The sequence below is a fragment of the Panthera leo genome, chromosome D1 (genome assembly GCF_018350215.1).
Source record: "Panthera leo isolate Ple1 chromosome D1, P.leo_Ple1_pat1.1, whole genome shotgun sequence".
Lineage (NCBI taxonomy): Eukaryota > Metazoa > Chordata > Mammalia > Carnivora > Felidae > Panthera > Panthera leo.
In genome coordinates this window covers 68704409-68721943 of record NC_056688.1, presented here as the reverse complement: position 1 = coordinate 68721943, position 17535 = coordinate 68704409, and the positions used below count along the sequence as shown (strand labels likewise).

The 17535-nt window shown below is 43.9% G+C and overlaps 1 protein-coding gene across 1 annotated transcript in view; it reads right to left on the bottom strand.

Annotated features, from left to right (window-relative positions):
• Positions 1–17535, bottom strand: part of MICAL2 (microtubule associated monooxygenase, calponin and LIM domain containing 2) — a 220837-nt gene that overhangs the window by 16121 nt on the left and 187181 nt on the right. Inside the window, exons 32-34 of the mRNA XM_042906713.1 lie at positions 15771–15886; positions 10758–10847; positions 7927–8020 (exon numbers count right to left, since the gene is read on the bottom strand). Of these exons, the coding sequence (XP_042762647.1) occupies positions 7927–8020; positions 10758–10847; positions 15771–15886 (300 nt within the window). The remainder of the gene's footprint in view (positions 1–7926; positions 8021–10757; positions 10848–15770; positions 15887–17535) is intronic.

Here is a 17535-nt window from a genome sequence, read left to right as displayed (position 1 = left end):
TTCATGATGATTACTGACATATTTGACTTGTGTCTATGTCTTACTTTGTGCTTTTTATCCTTTTAGAATACTCTTTTATTTTTATTTAGAATTGAGTTGGGATTTTTGTTTGGCTGATTATTATTTATTATAAATAATATTAATATACATTTATATATAATTATATTATATATAATTAATATAAATAATATTAATATTAATATTAATATTAATATTAATATTATTTGTTTCCTCCACAGATTTGGATGTTATACATTTTACTTCTATTGTTTTGGGTGACTACATTTAAAACATAAATAGGTGTTTTTAATACCTTAACAGCCTAAACTTAATATCTTAGCCTTCTTTTAAACAACATAAGGGCCCTGGAACTCTTGACTTCCAATCATTCAACTCCAAACTTAACCTCTATTTTAGTCCAGTGCTTCAGTTCTATGTTTTAAAAATCCATATTATGTGGGGGTGCCTGCGTGGCTCAGTTGGTTACGCATACCACTCAGTTTCCACTCAGGTCATGATCTTGCGGTTCGTGAATTCAAGCCTTTGCTTCAGGCTCCATGCTGACAATACAGGGCCTGCTTGGGATTCTCTCTATTTGTCTCTCTTTCCCTCCCCTACTTGTGCTCTCTCTCTCAAAATAAATAAACTTTAAAAATAAATACATGAAAATAAAAATCCATATTATTTTATATTGACAATGATTTACTTGCATGTTTATATTATTTTTTTATTCACCATTTCTTCTTTCATATTATAGATTGTCCTTCTGTGTATCTTTTTCCCCCCTATAGGAATTTGTTTATACATAGTTAACTCTATTCGAGAAAAAATTAATACGTCTTTATTGTGCACTTATTCTTGAAATACCTTTTTTTTCTCTATACACTATTCTAGCTTGAGAGTTATTTTTTTCAGCTGTTTGACACTATTACTTCCCTGTTTTGTAACATCCATTACTGCTTTTGAGAACAGGGCTGTTAGTAAAAATTTTTTTCCCTTTTAAGGTGACTTATCTTTACTCTTTGTCCACTTTAACATCATCTCTGTCCTCAATGTTCTACATTTTCACTCATTGTGCCAAGTAAGGGTGGACATATTTCAAATTTATCCTAATTTCTGTATCCTGGAATCTCTGTAGATTCACGTCTTTCACTCATTTGGGAAAAAAGAAAGCTAACACTTATAAACCACTCGTTGGGCCCCAGACCCTTTCTAAGTGCTTTGCTATCATGTCTCATCCATTACCTCTCCAAATGATACACAACTTCAATTTTCTCTGTTCTCTCCTTCCAGGACTCCAATTGAACATATACCAGATCTTCTCATTTTATTTTCTATGGCTACAAACTACGCCTTTATATTTTCCATCTCTTTTTCTCTCTGTGCTGCATTTTGGTTCATTTCCTCAGATATATTGTCCAATTCACTAATTCTCTCTACTGCTGTGTCCAAACTGCTATTTAGTACTTTCATCGAGTTTTTAATTTCAATGAATGCATTTTTCATTTCCAGGCTCTTCATTTCATTATTTAAAAAAAAAAGCCTAGCCATTTTCCCCTCAACTTTTTATTTGACAAAAATTAAACCTAAAGGATTAAGCACTATATTTAGTTGTTATGTTCCTTTAGTCTCCTTTTATCTAGAACAGTTCCTAGATTCCACCCCTCCCCTTTTTTATGGCATTGATATTTGCCAGTTATTTTGCAGATTGTCTCTTACTCTGCAATCGTCGGATTTTATTCTTATTATTAAATTCAAGTTGAGCATTTCTGCTGCATAAGTGATGATGCGTCTTTCTTGGTACATCACAGCAGGAAGCTTATGATGTTAAGTTTGACTGCGCTTACGGTTGGTCAGGCTGAAGGTGGTGTTGTCTGTTCACTTTGGTAGTGTTTTTTGGTTTTGCTTGCTCATTTTTATGTGTAGTCTATTTCTGTAAATGTTTGACATATAGACATAGTATATTCTGTATGTAATAATTAATATAGTGGAAGTTCTTGGCCATTGAAACTTGTTTTTGCCATTCTTAGTGGCTTACTTCCTTGTGTTTTGGACGATTACTTATTTTTATCATTTAATGATTTGTTGAACTTAATTTGTCTGAAGCCTGAGAGCATCAACTGAAGCATGGTTTCTTTCATAGAGCATCTATACTTGTTTTCCAGGGAGTTAAAAGAACTGGCACAATGCAGGATACTTTGAGGTTAGCTTCCCTACTTTTCTTTAGTCCCAAGGCTTAGCCATTAAAACCACTGATATTTATCCTCAAGGCAACACTGGATTTCTTTTTGATGCTTCCTCCCTTCCCGGCACATGGAAGTTTCAGCATACTTTTCTTCTTCTCATCCTTGTCCTTCTTGGCCCTGAGAGGCTTACCTCACTTACGTGAGAGAGCCTAGCAATGTTTTTGAAAGTATACTTGTTGTAGTGAACGGGCTTTTGTAGTATCTAGTCCACAGTTCTGCTGCTCCGTGCTTCTTGGGAACTGCATTCTGCATCTGGCCGAGTCGGCCATTTGGTAATCTAGTTTCAAATGTTTTTCCAGGTAAAATCATTATGACCGTGATTTTTTTAAATCTGAGGGTTGCAAAATTAACTTTATGGGTCAGAATAAGCACTAAAAGTAAAATAGAATGGAAAGTACTAGTCTTTTATATATAGCAAAATTCAGTATTATTTCCTGATGAATTTTTCAGTTATATATTTACATGTACTAATTTGTGATATAAAATGCATTTCTTGCTGCTCTCATGGTAATTTTTGTGTGTAAGGCAATGCTCGAGGGCACATAACTCTGAGACCTCCATGCCCCGGGAATCCATGCAGTGGAGAGGACCCAAGGCTTCTTCAGGAAGAGAATCTCAGTCTCACCCTCAGTGGGCCCATCTTTGTTGTAAGGCCACTCACTTTCTATAGAGTGGCCACGGAGGCCAGAAGCAGAGATGAACACCATAATAAGCGGATGATTTTTATTTGCTGAGTAAGGCGATATGCAGTCGACCCCGAGCATCCCGGCATGTCTTTGGTGGGAGTGCCATACTGCAAGGCCTAACCATCCTCCAGCCCTGAGACATTCCTGGAACCAGCCAAGTAGGCGATTCTGAGAAGTAGGTCAGGCTACCACAGCATGACTGCTATACAACTTCTTGCTTCCAGGGAAAGGGGCTGGTGTGCTCAGTGCTTTCTGTAAAGGCTGCCATGTACCTTGCCCTGAGCTCCTGAGCCATGGCACAGTCCACTGGGTACACAGCTACCATCTAGGCCTAGCAGGTCACTCGGTGACACTTGGGTCCAGGGCAACTTGTACCATGCTGCCTTCCTGCCGTTTGCTGGGCTGTGAGCAAAACACTCCCGTGCTCTGATGGACTGGATTTCACTGTTCACTTGCGGCACATAGACTTGTGGCAAACCCATCCAAATTCCTTGCTTGCTTAGCCGTCGGCTTTGGACTCTTGTTAACTCTTGGCCATTTTCTATGAATGGCATCGGGCTTCAAACTCACAAGTGTCTGATTCCAGTGTCTGTGTTCTTTTAAGGACACCTCATTGTTATATTTTCAAGGAAAGTATTATTCCTTCTGTTCCTCAGCAGCAGCCAAGATAAAAACCACAGAGTGCAAGCCAAACTACTTCCCTCTTCCTGGCTAGGTTTTCATTGCAATTTCTCTTGTCATAACATGTGCTCCTGCTGCCACCTACTGGCAGCCTCACACATCCGGCTATTTCTTTGTAAACTCCATCTTTGTGAAGGGAAGCCATCTGGCTCTTAAAAAAAAAAAAAAAAAAAAAGCAAGAAGCTCAATGAAGACAACCAGCTGGTAAACCTTCCCCAAAAGTTGGTAACACTGTGAGGGCAAAGTTAATTCCCATATACCTCCCTTAGGGACAAATCTTTTCTCCCTCCAAGCTGCTCTCAAGTTTTCATCAGATTTCACCTGCCTCCAGGCGTTGAAAGAAAGCACAGATTCTGTTATCCACACCATCTTAATCTGAATGGTGGTCTCCTGCAAAATTGGGAAATTCCATTGCCTTAGCACTTAACATGGACCACCTCATTGATAACAAATCAGTAGGTAACAGTGCCTTGACCAAGAAGAATCTAAGGGGCTGGCAATGCTTGGCTTGTTTTCCTCATGGGGGTGGAGCCCAGGGCAATCAGGCCCCTGCATATCCTGGTCCTTTACTCTGGGACCTAGGACCACCAGGGGAATCCATGCCTCAAGGACATCCATCCATAACACTTCTCCCCACCTCCCAACACACACCCTACAGGACATCATGACTTGCCATCTAGGGTGGATTTCTGGATTTTCGTTTTTCTTTGTTTCCCCTTCCTTGAAAACAAAATGGGGAACAACCCTTCCTGCGGGTGGGGGAGCTTATTTCTGACTGTTGGGAAGAAAGAAAGAAGGAATTGTTGTCACGACAATTAGGAGCTCATCAAAGCTTCATTTTGCTCATCAGCCATCATTGCCCTCCGTCCTGCACCCCCGCATGTTCCTCTAATTCAATGCCCGCCTAATGAATAACTCCTAGGAACAAAAGAGCCTTTCAGGCTGGCGCACGTAATTATTAGAGGAGCCTTGCATTACTGTCACAGACTACTCATGTTTTCAGGCCTGTCTCTAAATTTGGTTATTCACAACCTTCATAGCTCAATATTATTGCCTAACTGTGATCATTTTCTAATTATCCTAATAATACCTATTAAATAATTCCCATTAAATCACTTGAACCAGAGCAGCACAGGCCAGCTCAAATACAACTTAACCTAATAAGCATTGGTCATTCATTAAGCACCAGGGCAATCTTTTAAAGGGGCTGAATAGAATATTAAACTGCAAAGGAATATTATTACTGCACAAATGTTATTACAAGTTAGAGTGTATTAATTTCGATGCCTGGTTTGCACATCTTCTGTTTGGTTTCCTTCGGGGCCACTCTCCTCAACTTAACTCTTCCAGCCTCCAGCCCCATGTTGATCTGTATCTGTCACCCACACAAGGACAATCAAGGGGGAAAAGGCCCATAAACTGAACAGGGGAATTCAATTACTAAGGATGTAAAGGGAATGAAGGGAATCTATCTTCTGGCTGGGCTGACACACCTTTGAAAACACCACAAGTTGACTTTCTTTGGCTGATAGTTCAAAATAGCCTCTCTTTAAGCTTGAGGGAGAGGGAGATTTTCAGAAGCCATGAAAATTTGGTTTCTAGAATTTAAATCTCAAGCAGTAAGATGAGTCGATTCTTTTTTGTTGTTGTTTTAATAATTAAAAAAATTTTTTTAATGTTTATTCATTTTTCAGAGACAGAGAGAGACAGAGTGTGAGTAAGGGAGGGGCAAGGACAGAGGGAGACACAGAATCTGAAGCAGGCTCCAGGCTCTGAGCTGTCAGCACAGAGCTTGACGTGGGGCCTGAACTCACAGACCACCGTGAGATTATGACCAGAGCTGAAGTCGGATGCTTAACCAGATTGAGACACTCAGGTATCCCGAGTGAGTCAATTCTTTAACAGTGTATGTGTGTAGATGGATACTTAAGAATACTTTGTAAAAATGACATCGGGTCGCATCCGTTGAATGCCTGCAGTGTGGTAGAAACTCTCAGAGGCAATTTGCCCACCAATGCCCTGAATGACCTGGGAGTGTGAGGATTATTAGCTCCATTTTTGGCATAAGGAATCTGCAGCATGAAAGGTTAAGTGATTCTCCCAAGGCCACACAGCATAAATGCAACAGAGCAGAATTTGAACACGGGCTTTTTGATGCCTATAATTCTCTTTTCCCCACCATGCCACACTGCCTCCCTAGCAAACTGAAACATGCTCTAGCTTTCTTGGTTTATCCTTTTCATTTCTAAGGCTCTTGCTGAAATCTGTGGATTCCCAAAGAGCGGTGCAGAGCCTTCTTGACGGGGAATGTGGCGGTATGTCAAACAAGGGCAATTCATTTTACTGCAAGTCCCCAAAACAGCTGTAGAGACAGGCAGTGTCTCTCACTGCAAGCAAGAAACAGTTATTATTTGTGTCATGAAGTCTATTCCTCATGGGTGGATGTGTGCATTGCAAGGAAGTGCACGGTGTGTTTTAGAAAGAAAAGGAACAAATACTTACTGATCATCTGTCCTGTGCTAGGATTTCCTCATAAACTGTTTTAGCCCGTCCTTACCACAAATCCAAGAAACAGGTCTGATGATCACTCCCACTTCGTAAACCGGGCTCAGAGGGATAAAGTCAGACTCCAGCATTTCCCTGTGACTCAGAAACAAGCTAACCACGCACGCAAGTGCTAACGCTTGCACTGCAGGGACCCTCACTTGGCTGAGTCCTTGCAAAGCTGTGGGAGCAGCCCTCATAATTTTGCCTGCGTGACTGTGCACAAACTTCAGGCTTCACAAAATCTGGGTCTGCCCCTGCTGATACCATCGCTCTCAAACAGCTGAACTTTTAAGAGAACTGAAAGCCTAAACTTCCGCCATGTTGTTTAACAAGTAAGATGTTTACACGACTGTACGCAGAGATATGTTTTCAGTGTCTGGCTATACCCGAAATGCAGAAGGCTAAAGACATCATACCCCCAAACGAAGGAGACAATATCACCCCCCACCCACTAACTCTAAGGGCCTCTCCAATTCACTAGCTGAAAACTAGTGCTAGGGTGGCTTCCAAAAAATGTAGGGGTCTTATGTCATGCCTCACCTTGGACTCCTTTGCTGTCTCCGTATTCATTGAGGCACTTCACGTCTCCTGGAGCAATGTCCCTCTTCTAGAACAATCTCCTCACCTCACTGGTTAACTCTTACTCCTCCTCTGGGTCTCATCATAATGGATTGCCCCTTCCAGGTGATTAGCCTGAATGCCCTTCTCCCCAAGATCAGTTAGGAAGCCTGTGATCGTGTCCCCATGCCCCCCTCCCCAAACGCTTGTTCCTATCACAGGACTTGTCCTCCTGTATTGCTGTTTATTTATTTACATGTCTGCATCCTTCAATGGACCATGAACTTCTCAAAGGCAGAAACTGTGCTATACTCATCGTTATAGACCCACTGTCTTCATGTCTCCCCCAGGGTAGGTCTTCATCAGATGAATTCTGTTTGAATCTAAGGGCCTGAAGCTATTGGTGGGAGAGTTACCATTTCTTGTATCAGGCAACATGTTAGTTTATCATCTTCATATATGTAATTTTTTAAACTTTTTTTTTTGAGAGAGAGAGAGAGAGAGAGAGAAAATGCAAGCAGGGGATGGACAGAGAGAGAAGGGGGGGGAGAGAGAATCCCAAGCAGGCTCTGTACGGTCAGCCTGGAGCCTGATGTGGAGCTCGATCTCACAAACCATGAGATCATGACCTGAACCAAAATTAAAGTACAATGCTTAACTGACTGAGCCACCCAGGTGCCCCTCTTCATATATATTTTTTATATATATAATTTCTTCTTTAATCCTTATATCAGTTCTAAAGGAAACCACAAATATCCCTATTCTAGAGGAGAAAACGAAAGTTCATAAAAGTTTAGAACGTGACCAGCCCAAGGTACACAGCTAGAAAAGGGAGGGATGAGGACTTTGAGTCCAAGCCCGGGCTTTGAATCGCTCCCCGCTTTGCTTGAACACCCAAATAGCTCTCATGACTATCTCAGAACAGTTTCTCATAACCCCCGGGTTGCAAAGAACATTCACACTTGCATAAGGGAGGCCGGACGGGCCAGAAACCCAGGGACAAGGCCCATGGGCTGACCAGTGCCCTAGGAATTTCAAATTGGACCATGAGTTTGTTTTTGGAAATGTGGAGCAGCTGTGACCTCAGTGCCGCCTGCCCACGTTAACAGTGCCGTTAACAGTGACGAGGTCTCAGTGTTTGGCCGGCTCAGTTAGACCGGCACCATTCTCGGCCCAGGCCCGCCTCTGCGATCGGCGGGGCCACCTACCTGCTTCCCCCCTCAGCGCCTTCTCCAGCCTCACGCCTTGGATCTCAGAAGCCCTCTGCCGCTCCTCCACCTCCTCCAGCTGCCTCTGGATGGCCTGCAATGTCAGGATTGCACGTCACATGGGGACTCTTGAGGTGCAGCGTCGCATGAGGGGGCTGACTCTACCGCTTAGTTTTCAAGCAGAAGAGGCCCTATCCCTTGCAATGTCCCTCGGGTAACCACCTCTGAATTTCCAAATCGTAGATCTTGATGTTTCCCTCGCTTAGAGTGAACACATAAAGCAAGGAGGCCGGACGTAAGCTCAATCCGCCCCCGAGTAGACATTAGAACAGTCGTCTTCAGGCCAACCACACAGATGTGCTCTCAGGCAGAGGATGCTGGGGTAGGTGGGCGGTTCTCACTGTCCCGGACTCTCCAAGCCTTGAACTCTGACTATGGTCGTGGCATACACAGAGCGGCAGCTACTACTCAGAGTAGGACGAGGCTCTGGGAGCAAATGGAGGGCATGGTCGCTTTCCATGTTCTCAAGAACCAGCAGAAACCTCCCAAGAAGCCTGTCTGGAGCAGGAGACGCTGAGCTCGGTTTGTCCAACTCCTGTCCTTGGCTATCGATTGTACTCCTTCTTTCACCGCACCGCAGGGCTGACACCCGGGTGCCTCTTACCATGGGAGCATATGGAGGCTTACTAGCAGCTGATTAAGACAAGACCCAAGATGTTTATCCCACTAGGGGACAACCTCACATCCTCCCTAGTTAATGTCTGGAGTCACGGCTGGGTTTGCTTTTACCCGTTTATTTTCCCTACCAGCTATTTCTCTCCTGTCTGTATTAGGAAGGAAAATCAAGGGACAGCCTCTGCCCATATACATTTTTCCCCCCATCAATTTTCTCTGCTTTCCAGCAGCATGCTGCCGAGACGGCACAGCCCTTGGCAGAACTGACTTCACACCTGGCAGAACAGGTAAATGAAAGGAACTGGCAGCTGTCTGGGCGGGCAGAAGGTGTGTGTCCCTCTTCCTCCACCCCATTGCAGCTCTGTCTCACCCCCACTCCTCCTGAGCTCCACATTTTCTCAGTCTCCCCTGCATTCAGACTACAATTGCTGAAGGGCCTCTGATCCTGTGAAGAGGTGTGAGCAGGGGTCAGGCCTGAGTACCCACCTGGTTCCTCTTGCCAGGGACTAAGAGTGGTTAAGTCCCGGGGTGTAACCTAAAATCTGAAATAGACGGGGACTCTCTGAAATACTCCTGTGATTTTGTGCCCTCTGCCGCTCTTTTAAAGACAATTATATTTTTATAAATCCGTCTCTCAATGGCGTGGCGTAGAATCGCTAATGGAAGGGCAGCATTTCAATGACTTTATGATTGACTCTAGTGCATTTCTGGCTTTGTGGTTGTTACAGTCTGAATTGTGTCCCCCCACATTCATGTCCTGAAGCCCTAACCCCAATGCGACTGTATTCCTTTAAGGAAGGAATTAAGGTTAAATGAGATCATAAGACCCCTAATGCCGTTGGCACTGGTGACCTTCTGTGAACAGGCAGTGACACCAGAGACATCTCCCTCTCTGCCTGCGCACAGAAGGAAGGCAGCTGTCTCCGGGCCAGGAAGAGAGGCTACGATAAAACAAAACAAAACAAAACAAACAAACAAACAAACAAACAAACAAAAAACCAATCCTGAAGGCCCTCCATCTTGGGCTTCTGGCCTTCAGAACTATGAGTAATAAATTCCTGTTTTTTAGGCCACGTATTTTGTGTGATGTTATGGCCGCCTGAACAGACTACGGCAGCGGTTGTTGTTTGGAAACCAAGGGTGAAAATCTTGGAGACTAACAAGTGCTGCTGTGAGCGTTAACAGATGGGGACTCCAGAGGCATCATGGTTCTTATCACCACCTACTGTCTGGAGGGAGAACACGAGGAGGGGGTTGCTGGGTCGGCCAATCGATATCATAGAGACTTACCTTGTTTTCACAAGGGAAAGTTACAATGTTTCAAGGAAACCTGTTTCAGAAGTTGGGAGTGGACAGAGACTTTGTAGGGACTTTCCCTGTCCGCTAGGTGACAGGAGTGGCTCCCTTGTCAGTCACTCTGAAGGGTGAAGGAATGTGACTTCCTTCCTCGACAGAACTATATGGCCAGAGGGAATAACTGCAGAAAGGAATATAAGGGTACACTGCATGAATACGAATGGTCATTCTAAGTCCTTCTGTCCTAAAACCCCACTGTTCTTCAAGGCTAAGTCTGGGGTCCTCAGGGAGATGGAGAATGCTTGACTTCCTACTTCCTTTGGCTGTCTGTGACAGAAGTGGGCAGACCAATTTGGGCAGGAATGTTTAGAACTAACAATCAAATGAGGAAATCTATATTGGAATGTTGGATGCTCATGTTTTTGACGAACCTTGGAGTAAAGACAGCTCCTAATAGTGGTCAGTTCAGCAGGGACACAGTCAGGAAGTCAGGGGAAGGTTGTATCCTCTCAGGGGACAAAACTAAGTCCCTGCAATGTGGTAGTCAGGGCTTGGGATGGTTCCCAAGGCCATGGGTAGCCTGTCACTCCAGGCTTACTTTGCAGGACACATGTTTGCAGATAGAAAGGCAGCTGGGAGGGGCCAGCTCAACTCCTGGGCTCTCCAGGCCTCAGAGTCCAACCAAGCATTGAGTTAGGATTTTTAGAATGGCCACAAATCTGGTCATTCACAGAAGAGAGACTGACCTTTTTCCCAGCCCATCTCCCCCAATACAATACAGACTCCCAAAGGGCTTCCCAATCCAATTACCAGGTCCCAGTCCCCAGGCTCACTCACTCATGTTAAGTTTGTATTCTGACCTGAGCTTTATGAAGTCTTTTCAATTCTTCTTGCTTAACCATTTGTTTTATTGCGTTCTCCAGCTTCCTTCTTCTAAGTGTCTCCCTCTCCTGAAAAAACAAAATAGAGAAGAAAAAATATATTCAAGAAAAATGGGGTTGAAATTTTCAAAATAATGACACAGGCTTCTTCTTTTTCCAACAGAACCCCTGCTTAGCTTCTAGAACAACGATGTTCTGATAGAATTTCCAGCAATGGTGGACTATCTATGTTTGTGCTGTCTAAAATATGGAAGCCACTAGCCACATGTGGCAATTGGATATCTGAAATGAGGCTAGCATGAATAAGAAGCTGGATTTTAAATTTCACTTCATTTTAATAATTTTAAAATTATTAAAGGCTAGGAGGTGCCAGATTGGAAAACTGGTGTGTGTGTGTGTGTGTGTGTGTGTGTGTGTGTGTTGGAGGGGGTGTATATGTACATATGTAGGTGGGAGTGGCTTTATAGAGAATTGACTTGGCTCCCTTGAGGAAAAGAATAACAGAAAAATTATACTCTATACAGGTGCTACCACAGGCCCAAGAAGGATGAGCCTGAGAGGGAAACACGCGCGCACACACACACACACACACACACACACCATGAAAAGCATTTAATAATTTTAAACAGTCCTTAGGTTGGGTCTACATTGCCCAATTGAGCCTGGGAATAGAGGAAGGTATCTAAATAATCCAAATGCGAGTGTTTCTTGGATTGAGGCAGGCATAAGATTGCTTCCCTTCCCCACTTCACTTTGCTTGTGCAAATATGTCATTAACGTCACTGGGTTTTGTGTGTGCCTAGGCTTGTAAAATCAAGAGCACTCAAAATCCATGTATGGAAAATAGATGTCTGGATTTTGATGGTGTCACTCTTAGGTTTTAAACACCAGCGGAAGGAGAAGTAATGGTGTGGCCAGCTCCACATACTGGAAATCAGAGGAGACACTTTCGGTTGGGAAACAGCAGAATGCTGGCTGAGCGCTGGGCCCAGGCACCCTACAAAGCTGGCATCAAATCCCAGCTGAGCTGTGTAAGTTTCAGCATGGCACACAACTTTCTGAACTTCAGTGCCCTCTTCAGAATGAAGGAAATGATTTAGTGCCCACCTGGTGGGGACGTTATAAGAATTAATGGAGGGAGGTGCCTGGCTGGCTCAGTCAGTTGAGTATCTGACTCTTGACTTCGGTTCAGGTCATGATCTCACAGTTCATGGGCTCGAGCCCTGTGTTAGGCTCCGTGATGATGGAATGGAGCCTGCTCTCTCCCTCTCTCTCTCTGCCTCTCCCCGACTCACGCCCTCTTCAAAAATAAATGAACAAAAAAGAATTAATTGAGAGAATGTCTTTAAAAAGATATGGGATAAGTACTCAGTAAATACCATGATTTTTATTTTGTTTTATTTTATTTTATTAATTTATTTTATATGTAATTTATTGTCAAATTCGTTTCCATACAACACCCAGTGCTCATCCCAACCATGATTTTTATTATTCAGTGGCATGGCTATTAGATTATCATCTTATAAATTAGCATGATTATAATTTACTAAAATCAATGCATTTTTCATACATGTGTGCCTGTATATATAACACACACATATATATGTATATGGATATACATACATATCCTATACACACAAAGTAAATGTTTAAACTGGACTAGTTTCATTATGAGTTCGTCTTCTCTGAGCATACTCATCTACTTTCTACATATTAGGATAAAGGTTAGAGCATGCTAACGATTTCTTTTTAATGCTGGCAGAAACAAATATGGAATTAAAAATTTATTACAGCTAGCCTGGTGCCTGGGCATTCAGGTTGAACTGAATGTTTGCCCCTTAAAGGGATTATAAATCCACAAGGGAAGAATAGACCTAACAGGCCTACCCCAGAAACTGCCAGAGGAATCCAGTTCCACGACAGAGGTCAGGGATTATGCCTAAAATGTGTGTGTGCTTCCAGGGCCACGTGGATCCTGGTTATTCAGTCACCCATTCTATGGACATGGAACATCACACTCCTCAGGACAGCCAGCTTTGAGGCTTCAGAGTGTCTACAGGTCATCAGTGAAAACATTTATGATGAAATTTCCTTTTTCTAGAATTCTCCTTAGGATCTAGAGTCCTTTTCTAGAATCTCCTTAGGATCTTCCTCTTCATCCTTGGAAGGAAATTTTAGCTCTCAGAACTCAAACTTATTCCATATCAGATCATCTCTATTTCTATGAGATAGCTTCCAGATTTACTGTCCATCAGTCTGAACAGAGGGTCTGGGCCACTGGGCTGGGGGAACCTCACCATTAAGCAGCCAGGACATTTCTGGAAAGGGTAGGGTGGAGGGGCAAGGTAGAGATCGCTGGTAGGTGTTATCCAGAGATTGTCTAACTCAACCTATACAAAGACTCACAAGTATCTCTGGAGCTTCCATTATATTAATTTACATAATAAATCCCAGCACGTCCTAAGTGCTATGTGGCAGGTATTATACTAATTACTTCACATATCTCTTATTCCTCAAATTACACTTACATTATGGATAAGGCAATCAAATCTTGGAGTTAAGTAACTTGCCCAAGATGGCACAATTAGTAATTGGTAGAGCCAGGAGTTAAGCCCAGGGAGCCTGAATCCAATATCCACATTTTCATCTGGTCTATCCTGCTTTTCCTGTGCCCAATAATGTGCAGGGACATCGAAGACCCCTGCCTTAGAGAAATGTCAAAGCTCCCCCCCCCAAATTAAGATCATTTAATATAATTTCAGGGTGGGGGGGATGCCTTGACAGCTTCTTAACACTTTTCCAAGCAGCAGAGCCAAACCCTTACTGCTTTATCAAGAGTTAGCAAAACAGAACCTGGAGAAGGAAAGAAAGCCATTACTGCCTTTTATTAAAAGATGTTGACATAGAAAAGAAGGATGATTTATTAACAAATGCTCATATAGCCATCTGATGTGCCAGGCACAGTCCTTATATCCTCAATAGTGGCAATGACAGCACAGAGAGAAAAGGAAAAAGAAGCTTGGGGCAGGGTGCTTGGGTGACTCAGTCGGTTGAGTGTCTGACTCTTGATTTCAGCTCAGGTCATGGTCTTGTGGGTTTGTGGGATCGAGCCTCGCATTGGGCTCTGTGCTGATGGTGTGGGGTCTGGTTGGGATTCTCTCTCGCGCTCCCCCTCTGTCTGCTCCTCCCCTGTTCTCTCTCTCAAAATAAATAAACTTTAAAAATATTTTTTAAAAAGGCGAGGAAGGAAAAGACAAAGGACAGAGAAAGGGAGAGGTCTGGCAGGACCAAGGTCCGGCTGCCTGCCCCACTCTCCCAGGTCCAGGCATGGGTCTGGGAGGACAGGGGGAGGGGAGGGCCGAAGGAAAGAGAAGGGGTGGAGTGTGCACATCCCATGTCCAGTTTCCTGTGCAAAGTTTCATTTGAGCTGACGTGGGCTCTGTGCCAAGTGGCCAGGGACACACCTGTATGGGAGAGAAGAGATAAAGAAACCAGAGCGGAGGGGGAAACCCTTGTTCCTTCAGAGTGAGCCCTTGGGAAGTAGTAAAGAACCTTTTGGCCGCCCTCCCTCCCTGTAAGAGTGGTCAGAAGCCAGGTGAAGCAGGCAAGCTTTTCCACAGTGTGGGCTTAAGTGCTGACAGGCTCTGTTCTGGGCCAGCAGGAGGACAAGGAGCTACTTGCAAGGCTTGCCCGGGATCTCATCGTCTTGCTATTCGATGTGTTTGGACCATTCCATTCTTCTATTCTCCGTGAGTGCTGCAATGGCTGTTAGAACGGCTGATGAATGTCTGTATTCACTTGAATACAGACTTAACTCAGGGCCGCTTAAAGGGATGAGAGAGGGACAGTAAAGAAACCGCAGGAATCAACATAACACCAAATTCATTTGTGTTGAGTACTGAACTAATCAGAGATGCCCCGAGTTAGAAAGGAGAAAGCCCTACATATTCTCTCTCCTTTGCATTCCCTCCCCCACTCCCTCTCACCTTCTTCCCCTCTGTCTCTCCCTCTCTTCCCCTCACCCCACTCATGCCCTGTCCTGGCTCCCCTCCTGACTTGCTCTAAGCTGGGCCATGGAGGGGCTGGAACCCCTGAGTGACTTCAGATGATGCCAAAGCTCCTAATGCCAGATATGGAAAAGTTGAGTCTAAGTAAATAAATGTGGTTCTCTCCCTTTCTCCTCAGATCCCCACTGCTCCAAAAAATAAACACTGTTAGTACAGTGAACTGCTTCTCTGTTCTCCTGGAAAGCATCTTAGGTCCAACCATTCATGCGCCAGCCCCAGGGAGAAGGCGCCAGCCCCAGTGGATAAAGCAAAGAACAGTGAGATTTGGTCATGGGATGTGTCTTCACGTATGTGACATACAGACACATTTAAGGACCTATAGCCACGCTTGTACTTCTAAATCTATGAGTATGGGAATTGTTTAAAGTGTTTCCCAGAAATCTGTTCATTAAGCGAAGAGAAGGACGGCCATGTCCCCAGCCGGCACGCAGCTAGCCCCTTCCACAGCAGGGACCCTTGGAGATCCATGTCTACATGCAACTGCATGGTCCATTTCATATTTCTGATTAGAATCAACAGAACATTTTCCATGCAATCTGCCTCTAGTGCTTCTTAAATGAAGCTGTGTTTCCCCCAGGGAAATATGCATCTGCTTGTTGTAATTTTTTCGATGGTTTGCTTGTTGGACCACATATTAAACCCACTTTAAGAGCTGCAGTCACCAAATGATTTTAAGTAAATATGTCTGTTTTTTTTTTTCTGCCAGCTGGAGTCTCTAAGAAAGGCAAGCTCCTAAAAGTTAAAATTAAAAAAAGAAAAGATAATTCTTGGGGTGTTCCAGGTAAAAAGCGGTTGCTGTCAGATGCAAGGAAACACGATCCTCTAACGAAACCACTGCAGCTGGAGACCACATTGGGTCTGGAATCGAGATGGTGAGTGGCCCCCATAAGCCAAAAGCCCTTCTTAGTTTGCCAAGTCTTGTTACCTTTGACTGCAACGAAGGCTGGGGATGAAACTCTTCATCTCCAGAGGAGGAGCCGGTGGAAGACGTAGAAGAGGCGGCCCCTGTCACCTGCACTCGGATAGGGGTGTGTTTGGGACCTGAAATGGGAACAGAAGAACTCACTGAACTCTCAGCTTCTTTGCTGCTTCCCAACCCAAAGCTGTTTCTCCCTCCTCCCTTCTTCCCCTCACCCCCTTCCTCCCTGCCCTTCCCTCACTGCACCTGCCAGTGAGCAGGAGGAGGCAGTACCTAAGGGCAACTGGAAATTTGGCCCTCCACGTTAATTACATTTCTGGGTCCCTGCCAAGAGCTTTGCAGCTCTTTCATATTAAAAAAAAAAAGGTATTATGCAGAAATCAATTAATTCCTTAAACACCATTTATATGGTGTGTTGCTTAGAATGCATTCAGAGATGAAATCTATTATTAAAATCCTTGTCTGAAGTTAGCTGAGTTACCTAAATGCTCGTGTAAGGTTCGTTCTGCAGAGTAATTGAATGCAAAAAAGTCGGAGCCAGCTCTTAAACAAATCGCCCTTCTGTGGCTCACAGCATCTGGCACCCATTTTTACTACATGACATCTGCTCAGTGTAAAAGAGCTGGCGTCAGAATGTCTGGTCATAGAAAAAAAAAAATCCCAAATGTAATCAGAAGCAAAAGGACTCTAAGCCTAAGGTTTTATCACATAGTCTCATGCAACATAAATATTTCATTAATTATGGCTAAACAAATGCCACTTTTATTTTCCCAACTTGCAGATATTATCACATCATTGAAGTGATGATTCAAATGCCAGGAAAGGCACTGTAAGATAGGGAGGGCTCAACAATGCAGGGCCCACGGGAGAGCTGAAGGCGAGGAGATATGCGAATCTCTGAAAAAGAGGTGGATGGTGAAAGGCGGCAAAGGGCCCGTGTTCACTAATCTCTTTGTGATCTGGCTGGGGACCGTGTGTGGTGAAGTCTTCCAGGTGCCACAGGAGGCTTTTATTCTTCTCAGTGAGAACATCTGCCCTTGCACACCATCCTGATGCAGAGTTGATAGTAATGTCTGTCTGCATGCACCCACTCTGGACACTGACTCTCAGAACCAGCGAGAACTCCGTGCTGGGAAATGTAGGAATCTTTACTCTGCCGTGGCAGCTTCTATCTGAATAGAAGTATGTGTTGGGTGGGGAGGGGGAAGGAGAAGCAATTCCATGTGACTAGCATTCTCTCCAGCCTGTCTTTTCCTCCCCATAATTTTCAACTATTTACCCCAGTGGAAGAGGCCACATTAAAAAAAAAAAAAAAAAAAAAAAAAAAAACCAAACAAACAAAAAAAAAACAAGGGTAATTTTAACCACCAGGAGCACATTTACATATGCTGTTATTCAAAGCAAAATAATGCAAACCATCTATATAACAGCACAGACTCTCTGGGGAAGGAGTTCACTGTTTTCCATTTCAGTTTGCCAGATGCGAGAGCTCAGGTAAAGAGAGCTTCAGAGGACATCATAGTAACGGAAGGAGGCACCCTTAGTGGTGAGCTCAGATTGTCCTCCAGTTCCAGCCACTCAATTACCACTGAGTAAAGTAGTCACGGAGTATTCACTTCTGAGTGTGTGAGCCTGAGGACCTAACTTCACCTCCCTGAGCTTCTGGAACTCACAACTTCTAACCTGCAGCACTGTAGTGGATGAGTAAAGGTAATCAATGAAAAGAGCCTGACCCAGTGCCTGGTTCATTAGCGGTGCCTAAATAAATCTT